This window comes from Strigops habroptila, chromosome 3 (assembly GCF_004027225.2).
Source record: "Strigops habroptila isolate Jane chromosome 3, bStrHab1.2.pri, whole genome shotgun sequence".
Classification (NCBI taxonomy): domain Eukaryota; kingdom Metazoa; phylum Chordata; class Aves; order Psittaciformes; family Psittacidae; genus Strigops; species Strigops habroptila.
The window spans coordinates 589335-603166 of NC_044279.2; the positions used below are offsets into that span (position 1 = coordinate 589335).

The window sequence follows — 13832 nt, forward strand, 5'->3', positions numbered from 1 at the left end:
CAGGAGCCCTGTGAGGGCTGCACCCACATCAGAAAGCCCGGCCCGGTGAGGAACTGTGGGTGCAGAAGCTGAAGCTCGAGGGTGATTGTTGGTTCTTCATCGTAGAGCAGTTGGTAATGGGGGTGTTTTCAGTTCTCCTCAGCATCAGCCCCTTCCTCCTCTGGGCTGGCTGCCTGGCTCATACAGAGAGGTTCCTGCAGGAACCGGGCTGCTTCGCTTCTCCTTAACCCTCCGGGTGGGTTACCCCCGAGGTGGGTCCTTCTTAGAATCGTACAATCCAGCCTGGTTTGGGTTCAAGGGAGCTTAGAGCTCCTCCAGCTCCAACCCCTGCCCCGGGCAGGGACACCTTCCACTAGAGCAGGTTGCTCCAAGCCCCTGTGTCCAACCTGTCCCCATGGTGGCTGCTGGAGGGATCATCTCTCACCGTGTGGCTGAGTTATCTTCTCACTCAGGTCCTTCTGGTTGGACTTGTAGAGCTGATGGGGTGATCCCTGCGAGGCTGCCTTGCACCATGGCTCCAGGGCTGGAATGCCAATGGTTGGGCTGAGTGTGGTGGTCTCTGGAAGAGCCATTCCGGTGTCTCCCGGAGCTCTGGCTGCCGATGGCAGCTCATGCCATGGCCGATGGCTGATCAGCAGCACTTGGGCACACGCTGGGCCAACAGAGTGGGTGTGATAACGGTAGAGCTTCCCTGCAGGGTTAGCAACGTATTTGAGAGCACATTTCCTCCCGTTTCCACACTTAGAATCACAGAATCAACCAGGTGGGAAAAGAGCTTCAAGCTCACCCAGTCCAACCGCCCCCAGCACTGCCCAGGCCACCACTAACCCACGGCACTGAGGCCTCGGCTACACGGGGTGTGAACACTTGCAGGGCCGGTGACTCCAGCCCTGCCCTGGGCAGCCTGTTCCAATGCCTGAGCACCCTCTGGGGAAGGAATTGTTCCTCAGCTCCATCTAAACCTGCCCTGGGGCAGCTTGAGGCCGTTTCCTCTTGTCCCATCCCTTGTTCCTTGGGAGCAGAGCCCAGCCCCTCCTGGCTCCATCCCGCTCCTGTGGGGATGCCCCCGCCCCCGAGGGGGCTGCCCCTCTCCCGCTGTCCCGTGCGTGGCGGGGCCGTGGGGCTCCTCGCGCTGGTTTTAGCCCTGGGCCGGTGCCGTCGCTCTGTAATTACAGGCCCGGGGGCAGCGGGGCCGGGGCCGGCTCCCGGGGGAGCCGCTGGAATGTGGCAGCGGTAAAAATAGAGCCGGTTCCTCCCAGCGCCGCTTATAGCCCTCGCCACGCGCCGCGTGCGTGTGTGAGCCCTGCCACGGTGACACCGGCCGTGTGTGTGTGTGTGTGAGCCATGCCACGGTGACCCCGGCCGTGCCACGCGGGAGCTGTGCTCCCTGCTCTGTGCCATGGGAGACACTGGCATTGTCACAGTGCTGGTGGCGGGAGCTTCGTCCTGGCCCTGCTGTGGCACAGAGGTAGGGATGAAATGGGAGCAGGATGAACCAGCTCCATCCCCGTGGCTCTGCAGTGCTCCCGATGGGAGCTGGGTCCCTCCGCGGGGGGATCCGGGCAGCATTCCCGCCCTGGGGTGCACCAGCCGCCGTTCCCACCACCATCCCCTCCCATCCAGCTCTCCAGGGGCTGCTTGGGAAGACACGTCTGCGCTGTGGGGCTGTGGATGGGCATGTCCTGAGCCGTGAGCCTGGTGTGGATGAGCTGGGAGCACCCGGGGTGCAGGATGAGCCCTGGCTGTGCCCCAGCGTCATTGCAGCTCCTCAGGGAATCCTTTGGGTAGTTGTGGAGTGTGGCAGCATTTCATGGGGCTTCCTGGGCCGAGCGTGGCTGTGGAGGTGAAGGATGAAGTTACACGGTTCTTCCTGAGCACATTTATATACTTCTGCCTCAGAGCTCATCTCAATCTCCCCTCTGGCAGGTTAAAGCCATTCCCCTTGGCCTGTCCCTCCAGGCCCTTGTCCAAAGCCCCTCTCCAGGTTTCCTGGAGCCCCTTTAGGCACTGGAGCTGCTCTAAGGCCTCCCCTTCAGGAGCCTTCTCTTCTCCAGGCTGCCCCAGCCCAGCTCTCTCAGCCTGGCTCCAGAGCAGAGCTGCTCCAGCCCTCGCAGCAGCTCCGGGGCCTCCTCTGGCCTCGCTCCAGCAGCTCCACGTCCTTTTTAATCTCCTTAATACGAATCATGAGGTTTGTATGTGTCAAACATCAGCAGTTCTGCTCTGGACATACCCGTTACAGCACGGAACTGCCCTGCCCTGTCCCTCAGCTGCGCCTGGTGTCCGGTACCTCACAGCCCCAGCTCAGCGTTACTAACACCCCGCTCGAGCCTGGTCTGGTGGAGACACGGGCCCCCTTCAGCTGGGAGGAGATGGAATCATGGAATCAACTGGGTTGGAAAAGAGCTTAAGATCACCCAGTCCAACCATTCCCCAGCACTGCCAAGGCCACCACTAACCCACGGCACTGAGGCCTCGGCTACACGGGGTGTGAACACTTGCAGGGCCGGTGACTCCAGCCCTGCCCTGGGCAGCCTGTTCCAATGCCTGAGCACCCTTTGGGGAAGGAATTGTTCCTCAGCTCCATCTAAACCTGCCCTGGTGCAGCTTGAGGCCGTTTCCTCTTGTCCCATCCCTTGTTCCTTGGGAGCAGAGACCAGCCCCCTCCTGGCTCCATCCTCCTGTCAGGCAGCTGCAGAGAGCGATAAGGTCCCCCCTGAGCCGATCTGAGGATGCTCCATTATGGAAGTGGCACTTGTCCCGTCTTCCAGTGACACTGACCTCAAGTCAAGCGACACTGAGAACCAGGACTATGCGAATCTGAGTTTGTAGGTGTCCTGTGTGGGGTGGTCTCATCCTTTGGGGACCACTGTTGCCACCTCAGTAAGGTCACAGTGGATGGAGGGTGCCTGAGTGGGGCAGTTGGTGTGTGACTGAGGCCCACGAGTCCTCTGCAGGTCCCTGGGTGAGGTTTGATGCTTTGTTGCTGCTCTGGGACCTTCCAGAGTAACATTTGCAGACACTTGAGGTTGGGGACTTCCCGTTGTGGGAGATTCCGTCTGCGGCCTCGATAGAGCTTTGTGGCAAACTAGATTTTCCAGAAACTTGCACTAAAACGATGGATTTCAGTTGGAGATCTGGGAATTCACTTGCAAATCTGACCAAGCGGAGCTATTTTCAGTGGGGTTGGAGTAAGGAAGAGCCTTGTGGTGTCTCCAGGAGTGGGAATCTGTGTCTGGTCACCCCGCGCCTCATGGTGTGAGGCCATCAGCACCATGCTTCAGGTGGAGCACAGACCTTGAGCAGCAGAGACCGGCTCCTTGGGGAAGCTCCTTGCTCAAGAGACAACAAACCCTGAAACTCAAGTGAGAGTTCTCAGTTGCTTGGAGGATGCTGCTCCCAGCAGCTTCCAAAGCTCCACATCCCTCCTCCTGGTCACATTCCACCTTCTCCATCCAGGCGCCTGCTGCTGCCCCGTGCAGCTCCTGGTGCTGCTCCGCGTTCATGTCTTAGTCTGATGCAGTTCCTGTGCTGTTGGGGCTTGGGACGGGTGTTTGGAGGCTGCTCCGAAGGGACGGTGCTGGAGCAGCCGGAGCTCTCCATGGCACACGGTGCTCTGGTGGCTGTGGCTCTTGCTGTTTGTGTCAAGCCCCAGGTATTTATGACGGGAGGGGTTTGGGAAGGGCTGTTGGGCGCTGGCAGGGAGGCAGGTTCCCCAGCATGGCCAGGGCAGGGCAAGGGGCAGGAGCCGTGAACCCTCATCCCTGCCCTGCTCCTGCCCCTGCTCCTGCCCCTGCTCCTGCTCCTGCCCCTGCCCGTGCCCCTGTGCCCCTGCTCCTGCCCCTGCTCCTGCCCCTGCTCCTGCTCCTGCCCCTGCTCCTGCCCCTGCTCCTGCTCCTGCCCCTGCCCTTGCCCCTGTGCCCCTGCTCCTGCCCCTGCTCCTGCCCCTGCTCCTGCCCCTGCTGCTGCTCCTGCCTGAGCCCCGGGCCCGGGCGGCGCTTCCGGGGAGCAGCTCTCGGAAGCAGGAGGAGTTTTTCATTTAATGACTTCCTCTTGTGCCTGTTTCTAAAGATAACCCCGGCTCGTGTGGCCGTGCCAGGACAGCAGAGCCTGGCCCGGGCCCAGCGTGGGCTCCGGGGCTGGGGATGGCTTCAGAGACAGGCGTAAACCTCTCACTGCAGCTCCTGCCCTGGGTGGGTTATTCCCGGCTGAACCAGAGGTTCTGCTGAGCGGGTCCATCCATCACTGGGGTGACCCTGGATCCCCAGAAACCAACCTCATCTTGGGCTGCACCCCCAGAGCGTGAGCAGCAGCTCAGGGAGGGGATCCTGCCCCTCTGCTGCGCTCTGGGGAGACCCCCCCTGCAGCCCTGATCCAGCTCTGGGGCAGCAGCACAAGAGGGACGTGGAGCTGCTGGAGTGAGGCCAGAGGAGGCCCCGGAGCTGCTGCGAGGGCTGGAGCAGCTCTGCTCTGGAGCCAGGCTGAGAGAGCTGGGCTGGGGCAGCCTGGAGAAGAGAAGGCTCCTGAAGGGGACACCTTAGAGCAGCTCCAGTGCCTAAAGGGGCTCCAGGAAACCTGGAGAGGGGCTTTGGACAAGGGCCTGTAGGGACAGGCCAAGGGGAATGGCTTTAACCTGCCAGAGGGGAGATTGAGATGAGCTCTGAGGCAGAAGCTCTTCCCTGTGAGGGTGCTGAGGCGCTGGCACAGGGTGCCCAGAGAAGCTGTGGCTGCCCCATCCCTGGCAGTGTTCAAGGCCAGGTTGGACACAGGGGCTTGGAGCAACCTGCTCTAGTGGAAGGTGTCCCTGCCCGGGGCAGGGGTTGGAGCTGAGGAGCTTTAAGGTCCCTTCCAACACAAACCATTCCATGACTCTCTGATCCCTCCTGACCCATCCAGCTGTTTGCCCTGGACAAGCACCAAGGCCACCGAGTGTCCTCCTGGAAGCCTCGTGCACGGGAAGCACAGCAGCTTCCACCTTACTGAGAGATCCAGGTGGTTCTCTCCATGGGGAGCCGGGGCGGTGGAAGAGGAACTGGCTCCACATCCCTGCAGGTCCATGGAGGCTCCTGGTGTTCTCCAGCCCCAGTCCTTGCCCTGCAGTGTGTCCAACCCTGCGGGGTTTGCAGCTCACAGGTCCTGGGGGGGTCTGGTCACCCTCTGCCCTGGCGCCACGCACCCACTGGCCAGAGAGATGGGATCTCACCAGCACTTCCCAGCCTTCATTTGAGAGTAAGAGCAGGTTTGAGGAGGGTGATGGCAGCCCAGGGACAGGAGCAGGGCCCAGGGAAGGGATGGTGTGAAAATAGCAGGTGAGGAACACCAGCATCCACCTCTCCAGGAGCTTTAATTTTAGCTCTTCTATAAACACCTCGTTCCTAAGAGGCTCATCCAGAGGCACCTCCGGGAGCCAGTGCGGGGCTGTGCTGGGGAAACGCGAGCTGGTCCCGCCGGCAGCGGCGTTCCTGCGGGATCTGTTCATGGATGGGAGTGAGGGACCCAAGAGTGGAGGCTTCCACCTGCCTTTGGAGGTGTTCCATCGCTGGAAGGAGCTTTCCCAGCCATGAGCTGGTCAGGTTTTGGTGGGAGTCACATGTAGACGGTTTCCTTCACAACCCGCTTCTGCCTTGGGTCCATCCCAACTGCCTGTCCCTCTGATCACTATCGTCCTGTGTTTACCGAGAGCAGCCACGTCCTCAGACATCTCCCGGCCGTCATTAAACACACACTGAGGTCATCTTCCCCGAAGTTCTGTTCTTGCGTGCGCTTGGGACAGGAATCGGTGTTTGGGTGCGACCGCACCTCTTTGGAGAGACTTTTGCCTTAAGTATCTGCTCTAGTGGAAGGTGTCCCTGCCCGTGGCAGGGGCTGGAGCTGGAGGAGCTTTAAGGTCCTTTCCAACACAAACTGTTCCATGATTCTGTGAAAAAGGCCTTTGTAAGAGCCCAAAGTGTCTCTGTTGTCCTGCTCCGGTCCTGCAGCATCCGGCTGCGTGTCCTGTGCCAGGTTCAGATCTGCTGCCTTGGCCTGTCCCTCCAGGCCCTTGTCCAAAGCCCCTCTCCAGGTTTCCTGGAGCCCCTTTAGGCACTGGAGCTGCTCTAAGGTCTCCCCTTCAGGAGCCTTCTCTTCTCCAGGCTGCCCCAGCCCAGCTCTCTCAGCCTGGCTCCAGAGCAGAGCTGCTCCAGCCCTCGCAGCAGCTCCGGGGCCTCCTCTGGCCTCGCTCCAGCAGCTCCACGTCCATCTGGTGCTGTTGCCCCAGAGCTGGATCAGGGCTGCAGGGGGGGTCTCCCCAGAGCGCAGCAGAGGGGCAGGATCCCCTCCCTGACCTGCTGCTCACGCTGGGTTGGGGTGTGCTCGGGGACAGTGACAGACGTGGGGCTGCTGCGGTGGCCGGGAGGGACAGCCCAGTCCCAGCCCCACACAGAGCCCAGCCCCACACACAGCCCTTTTGTTCTCCTCCATAGAAAGGCCATTCTTTGTGCTGCTTTCAGAGGGACATAAGGAGGAACAGAGCTGTCATTGTCCCCCCGCAGACACTCTTCTGTTGTGCGGGGCCGCTGTGCCCGCCAGTGCGCTGGGGTTGGTGGGACGGGCAGGACGTGAGTCCCATGGATGAAGTTGGGCTCCGTCTGAATCCCCATTTCTGCCTTATTCCCCCTCTCTGTTGTTATAAATTGTCCAAAGCTTCTCCCTGCTCCCGGGAAGGAGGAGCTGATGTCCATGGGCTCCACTGTCCCACTCCTGTGTGTGCTGACTCCAGGTAGCAGCAGTGGTACGTGGTGGTCCTGCTTTTCTCATCAGGACAGTGTGATAAGTCTTGTTGTAGGAAGCTTTGAGAGCAGTGGGATGCACACAGCAGCCTGGATGTGGGGATCTCACACCTAGGGAGGATCCAGGAGCTTTGGGTTGGTGGGACCTTAAAGCTCCTCCAGCTCCAACCCCTGCCATGGGCAGGGACACCTTCCACTAGAGCAGGTTGCTCCAAGCTCCTGTGTCCAACCTGGCCTTGAACACTGCCAGGGATGGGGCAGCCACAGCTTCTCTGCGCACCCTGTGCCAGCGCCTCAGCACCCTTCCTTACCATCTCTTCCCCCTCTTCCCGTGCACGGGGTGTCTCTGGAGAGAGCCCTTGTTCTGCTCCCAGCACCGTGCCCTGTTCCCTGCTGCCCCGCTCGGCCACGGTGTCTCTGCCAGGAGCTGGCTCCTCGCTCCGGTGGGACGCTGCCTTGCACCAGGACCTGCTGCCAGGTCGGTTGTGCCATAGCTCTGGTTGATGCAACAGCTCCTACCTGTTGCGGGGCCGTTGCCCAAGCGGGGCTGGAGGTGAGCTGTGAGGGTGACGTGGATCCCTGCTCGTTCCAGCACTGACCTGCTCCCTGGTCTGGGAATGGTGTGCCGCTGCGGAGCGGGCTCTCGGCACGGTTTGGGTTCCTTGCATCACTCACCACAGAGCCCAGCAGCGAGAGCTCTTGGCAGCAGCTTCAGGGCCTCGCGTGTTTCATGGCTTCATGCCCTGTGTGTTGGTGCTGCTCTGCAGGAAGCCAGCGCAGCAGCTACGGTCAGTGCTGGGGAGCACAGAGTGGTTTGTGACTTAAACAGTGCAGCTCCTAAATGGATTCTGGCTCGGAGACCCCAAGCAGCTCCTGGAAGCCTCCAGCGACACCTCAGAGAAGAGGTGAAGCTGAGCTTCCATCTCCCTGTGCTGGGTGAGCTGGTGAAACAGCTCTGGGCTTGCAGTGACCCCCTGCCCGGCCCTGGCAGAGGGAGACAGCCCAGCCCCGTGCTGGGAGAGGGGGGAGGCTGCAGCAGCTCTTCCTCATGTGCTGAGCACTTAGAATAGAATCATGTCATCATAGAATGGTTTGGGTTGAAGGGAGCTTAAAGCTCCTCCAGCTCCAACCCCTGCCCCGGGCAGGGACACCTTCCACTAGAGCAGGTTGCTCCAAGCCCCTGTGTCCAACCTGGCTTTGGAAGCTCCTGAGCTCTGTGATCCCTGTGCTGTATCCCATGGAATGTTTGAGGTCTGGGGGTGTGGGAGCCGTGTCTGAGCCTGCAGAAGGTCTGATCCCCTGGGACTGCCTGGACTGGTTGTACCAAGGTGAAACACGGTCCCGTGCTCTCAGCAACCCGTGAGCTGAGGCTTCGGGGTAAGTGGTGAAGGACTTGCTCCAAACAAGACCTTTTCCCTAAAACCCCCAGGAAAACTCCCATCTGCTGCATTTCCCCTCGCTGTGACACCACAGCAGGAGCCATGGGGAAGGTCCAGCTCCCACAGAGGCTGGAGGAGCTGCTGCATGGTTGGGTTCCTCATTGGCCTATTTCCCTGTGATGTGGTAGGTGAGTTGTCACAGACCATGGAATGGTTTGGGATGAAGGGACCCTAAAGCTCCTCTAGCTCCAACCCCTGCCACGGGCAGGGACACCTTCCACTAGAGCAGGTTGCTCCAAGCCCCTGTGTCCAACCTGGCCTTGAACACTGCCAGGGATGGGGCAGCCACAGCTTCTCTGGGCAAGGAGAAGTGCCCCATTCCAGGGAATATGGACATTCCCTGCAGGCACCTGGAAACACCCTGGAAACCTCCCAGTGGCCTAGGAGATGGAGTCCTGGCTTCATCTCTCAGCCCAGTGTTCACACCAAGCTCCTCTGGTCACACCAGTTCAGACACCAAAGCGAGGGTGGTGATGGGAAGTCTCTCCCTTTGCCATGACCGCTCCAGACTGGGAACGGGCCGTTCCCGGTGAGCGTTCCCGGTGTTCCAGCGCTCCCGCTGACCCCCAGCCCCGCTCAGCTCTTGGGTCGTGTCGTGTCACCGAGTGTTTAACTTCTGGCTTATTCAGAATTTCCTGTCTCCTGATAACATCTCCCCAGCTTCCAAATATATCCCGGCGCTGACGGGGCCCGTCCCCGCTGCCCAGGGTCAGCCTGCGCCACGGCCACGCCGAGGCACAGCAGCAGCAGGAAGGAAGCGGGAGGCCGTGGGGCGCGGGGACACGTGTGTGCCCGGGAATCCCGCCCGGAGCAGCGGGAGGGTCGCTGGGGCTGGAGCTGCAGGAAGGGAAGTGCCGCTGGGACGGGCTGATGGGGCCGGCGAGCGGCTGGGATGCTGCAGTGGGAATGCCGGGAAGCAGGAGGAGAGGAGCCGGCGGCGTGAGAAGGAGCTGAGGGAGGCACCGGAGCTTGGCTGGACAGTGTGTCAGTGAGGCAGCTTGGGATGGACAGTCACTAACATCATGGAATTGGGGGAATGGTTTGGGTTGAAGGGACCTTAAAATCCCCTCCAGCTCCAACCCCTGCCACGGGCAGGGACACCTTCCACTAGAGCAGGTTGCTCCAAGCCCCTGTGTCCAACCTGGCCTTGATCATGAGGATGTACCCACAGGTCGCTAAATACCCTGGCAGCACTTGGATTTGGGAATACGCAGGGAGTTGAGATTCGCCTTGTTCTAAGCAGCTCCTGGAGGGGTTATTCTGTTTGCATTGAGGATGATGAAGGCAGAAGCTCTTCCCTGTGAGGGTGCTGAGGCGCTGGCACAGACTTTTCCCAGAGAAGCTGTGGCTGCCCCATCCCTGGCAGTGTTCAAGGCCAGGTTGGACACAGGGGCTTGGAGCAACCTGCTCTAGTGGAAGGTGTCCCTGCCCGGGGCAGGGGTTGGAGCTGGAGGAGCTTTAAGCTCCCTTCCAACCCAAACCAGTCTGGATTCCACGATCCTGTATCTGTTTCCCTCATAACTAAGACAGCGCGAGTGAAGACACGTTGCACTGGTGCTGCTGGAGGGAGCTGTTGTGAAGGGCTGAGAGCACTCACCAGGCCACTGGGGAGCTGCAGTTACCTGTGTGTCCAAAGGGATTTTCCCACCTGGGAAGCTGGAGCCAGGCCGGGGTGCTCAGGGGAGGCAGGACTTCATGCAGCGAGCGCTGGTGCTGCCGGGGGTGCCAGGACCTGTCTGTGTGTGAGGAGGTGTCTGAGCACGGGGACATCTGGTCAACGTGACACTGATGCTGTTTCCTCCCCTGACCTTTGCATTCCGGTCCCCAGACTATAAGTGGAGTTTCTGATGCCTTGTTCTGCTAAATGCAGCTGTGGTGAGTGGGGTGGTGGAGACAGGTCGGCTGCTCAAAATAGTCCTTGGTGGTGCACGTCCTCTGGGGAGGCTCCTCCTGCTACCTGGCCCCAGCAGCAGTCCCAGAGCCAAACCCAGCTCCCAGATCCAGCCGGCATTCCTGTAGGAGACACAGTCATCCCCCGGGATGATGCCGTGGGTGCAGTAACCCCACAGCAGCTCTGCGTGGGGATGGAGCAGCCCCCTTTGCACGTGCTGCCTGTGGCTGTGCCCAGCCAGGGGTAGGAGCAAAGTGCTCCTCAGGGTTTCCAGCTCCCCAGCTCCAGCTTGGTCCACTGGAGCAGTGTGTTACATGTGCTACATGTAGAGTGCAGAGGGGAAATCACTCTGTTTAAAGCCATTCTCCCGTGTCCTGTCCCTACAGGCCCTTGTCCAAAGCCCCTCTCCAGGTTTCCTGGAGCCCCTTTAGGCACTGGAGCTGCTCTAAGGTCTCCCCAGAGCGCAGCAGAGGGGCAGGATCCCCTCCCTGAGCTGCTGCTCACGCTCTGGGGGTGCAGCCCAGCACACGGGGGGGGTTCTGGGCTCAAGCACACACTGAAGCCGGGTCATGGGGAGCTTCTCCTCACCCAACACCCCAAGTCCTTCTCCTCAGGGCTGGGTGTACAGTGTGTGTGTCTGATCTTGTGTTGGTGACACAAGGAAGGGAACTAACATGAACTTGACCAGAGGAGTGCTACTTGTGCTTTGCCTGTTGTGCACCATTAGGTGATGGGGTTTTTGAGCTGTTTGCTCCCAATCCATGGAAATCACCGCTTTTTCCCTGTGGCAGGGGCCATACAGTGGGTTTGTGGAGGGGTTGGGGTCTCTTCTCTGGCTTCCCCTGTCCATGGGGGCTGGCACAGCGCTGGTGCATCCCGGTGCTGCTCCCAGCCTGGCGCTGCGGGGGGCTGAAGCCGGCTGGGAACCTGCGCTCTAACCCTGCCTCTTGTCTCCGCAAGGGAGCAGGGATGGGCAGGGGCAGATACTCCAGCGCTTCCCGGAGAAGGACTGGGAGGACAACCCCTTTCCCCAGGGGCATCGAGCTGGTGAGGTGCCACCCATCACAGCTGGTGATGTGCCATCCCGCGGGATTGGGTGCCGGGAAGCGTGACTGGAGCGTGGGGCAGGGGACACGTGGCACTGTGTGCACACACCTCGATGGGCACTGCAGGGTCTGACCAGGGCACCCACCACACTGGGGTCCCTCCTGCCCCCGGCACAGCTCCAGCTCTGGGAAACCACGGATCCGGTGTGCTGAGCCATGCATAGGCTGTTGTGTGCCCTGCCTGGGGCTGGCTCTGTCCTGTCTCCTTTGCTCCCCATCCTCCTCTGGGATCAGCTGTCTGGGATGCTGGAACATCCTGAACATCCAGAACATCCCAGAGGAGCTGAATGGATGCAGTATCAGTATGAACAGCCCCATCACAGGTAGCATAGCTCTGCCACAGTTAAGCCTCTCCCAAATGCTTTGCCTTGAAAACTGGTCCCCCTCTTTGGCTGGTGGCACTGGATGAGCTTTATGGTCCCTTCCAACCCAGCCCAGTCTGGGATTCCATGATTCTACCTGGTGTGGTAAAGGGCGACCTGCCCCATTTTCACTTCAGGTCCCTGTGCTTCCCCTGGGCCTTGCTGAGGGGATGCCCCTGCCCTTGGGAGCCCGTTTCGGCTGCCCCCCACATCTCATGGCCTCATCCAGACCTGGTGGTCTGGCAGTTCCCGCTGCAGCCACTGAGCAGCACATGCCCTGGGTCCCTGGGGTCATCACCCTCATCATCTCCTCATCCTGTTACCAGAATTCCATCACAATCTTGGACTTTTTGTGCTGTTTCATCCCGAGGCAGGACTCTGTATTCATGTTCTGGTCTGTGTTTCCCGGTTGTCTGCAGGGCACTTGGGAACTGTCCCAAGCAAGAGGAAAGCTGCTCCCCCCGTTTCAAGGGTCAAACTGTCCAGCCAAAACTCCCTGGAATTTTAAACAATTGGAGCCCATTCCTGTTGGGAGCAGGGGGGGCTCTGAGGCTTCCGCAGCATCGGGAGGTGTTCGGGGGAGCGGGATGTAGGGATGGAACAGGGCAGCTCCCCAGAGCCGGATGGAGCCCACCATGGGGTTTGGTACCATACCCCCAGCATCACGGTGCAGCCACTGCTGTGTCCCTTCATGCTGGGGGAGGGTTATCTGGTGCACATAGGGAGCTGACCCCGTAGCTCCTGCCCCGGCGTCGCTCTGACAGGAACTCCAGACAGAGCTGTCCCATTGCCATGGATGGAAGCTGCTCTGGAGATGGACACGGGATGTGAACGTGTGTCTCGGTGCAGTGTCCTCCCCTCCAGGGCAGAGCCGGCTCCAGTGGCAGCCCCGAGCCCAGGGAGGGTGCAGGAACACGGGGAGAGGAGGAGCCAGGCCAGGGGGTGATGACAGTCCCCAGGGGTGGTGGTCACGGTGCCTGTGATGGTGCTGAGCAGGTGAGCAGGATGGGGACAGGGATTCCTGCTAAAACTGGTGGGATTTGGTGAGGCGCTGGCACAGGGTGCCCAGAGAAGCTGTGGCTGCCCCATCCCTGGCAGTGTTCAAGGTCAGGTTGGACCAGGGGCTTGGAGCAACCTGCTCTAGTGGAAGGTGTCCCTGCCCGTGGCAGGGGACTGGAGCTGGAGGAGCTTTAATGTCCCTCCAACCCAAACCAGGCTGGGATTCCATGATTCACAAAGGTTCAGGCTGTGCAGTGCTTCCTGCAGCTCCTGTCAGTTCTTTCTGGCCTTGTTGCCACCTTATTCCCATCCTTGGTTTTGCTCAAGCCTCCATGTCCTCAGGGCACATCCAGCCGGAAGGAGCGGCGCTGTCCCGGTGCTGTCCCGGTGCTGTCCCGCTCCCGGCGGGTCCCCACTGCCGGGAATTTTCCACAGCTCCTCAACAGCCAAATGCTGAGGAAATAGAGAAAAACCCTTGAGACCTCGACCCCCCCGGGGAGTCCTGGGCTGAGGCTGGAATTACCCCCCCCGGGTCGTGGTGTGTGGAAAGTCCCGGGGACGGGCAGAGCTGTGTCCGGAGCTGCCTGATCCGCGGTGCTGGTGCCGGTGTTTTCCAGCCGCTGGTCCCACGGGAGCGGTGCCACCTCCTGGAGCAGCCGTGGGGCCGGGACACAGCCCTGGCTGTGCGCAGGTCACCGTCCATCGCTCCCAGAGCTGTTCCAGTGTCTGAGTGTGGCCAACAGCACCTTGGGCTCAGGGCCAAAGCAGAGCCCAGCTCATCAGTGCCTGGGGCTGGGGAGCTCCTGAGGCTCCACGATGGCTGCGGGGTGGGGGGTGCCCAGCTCGGCCACGGGGGACATGAAATGATGGAGTGGTTTGTGTTGGAAAGGACCTTAAAGCTCCTCCAGTTCCAACCCCTGCCACGGGCAGGGACACCTTCCACTAGAGCAGGTTGCTCCAAGCCCCTGTGTCCAACCTGGCCTTGAACACTGCCAGGGATGGGGCAGCCACAGCTTCTCTGGGCACCCTGTGCCAGCGCCTCAGCACCCTCACAGGGAAGAGCTTCTGCCTCAGATCCAACCTGAACTTCCCCTGTTTCAGTTTGAACCCATCACCCCTTGTCCCATCGCTCCAGCCCCTGATGAAGAGTCCCTCTCCAGCATCCTTGTAGCCCCCTTCAGACACTGGAAGCTGCTCTGAGGTCTCCACGCAGCTTCTCTTCTCCAGTCTGAACAGCCCCAATGTTCTCAGCCTGTCTCCATACAGGAGCT

At 60.6% G+C, this 13832-nt stretch overlaps 1 protein-coding gene across 7 annotated transcripts in view; it reads left to right on the forward strand.

Moving 5' to 3' along the window:
• SBF1 (SET binding factor 1) overlaps positions 1-13832 on the forward strand; it is a 60286-nt gene that overhangs the window by 11816 nt on the left and 34638 nt on the right. For all 7 annotated transcript variants that reach the window (XM_030472095.1, XM_030472099.1, XM_030472101.1 and 4 more), the window contains exon 2: positions 11055-11141. In XM_030472095.1, coding sequence (XP_030327955.1) covers positions 11064-11141 — 78 coding nt within the window. In that variant the 5' untranslated portion in view covers positions 11055-11063. The remainder of the gene's footprint in view (positions 1-11054; positions 11142-13832) is intronic.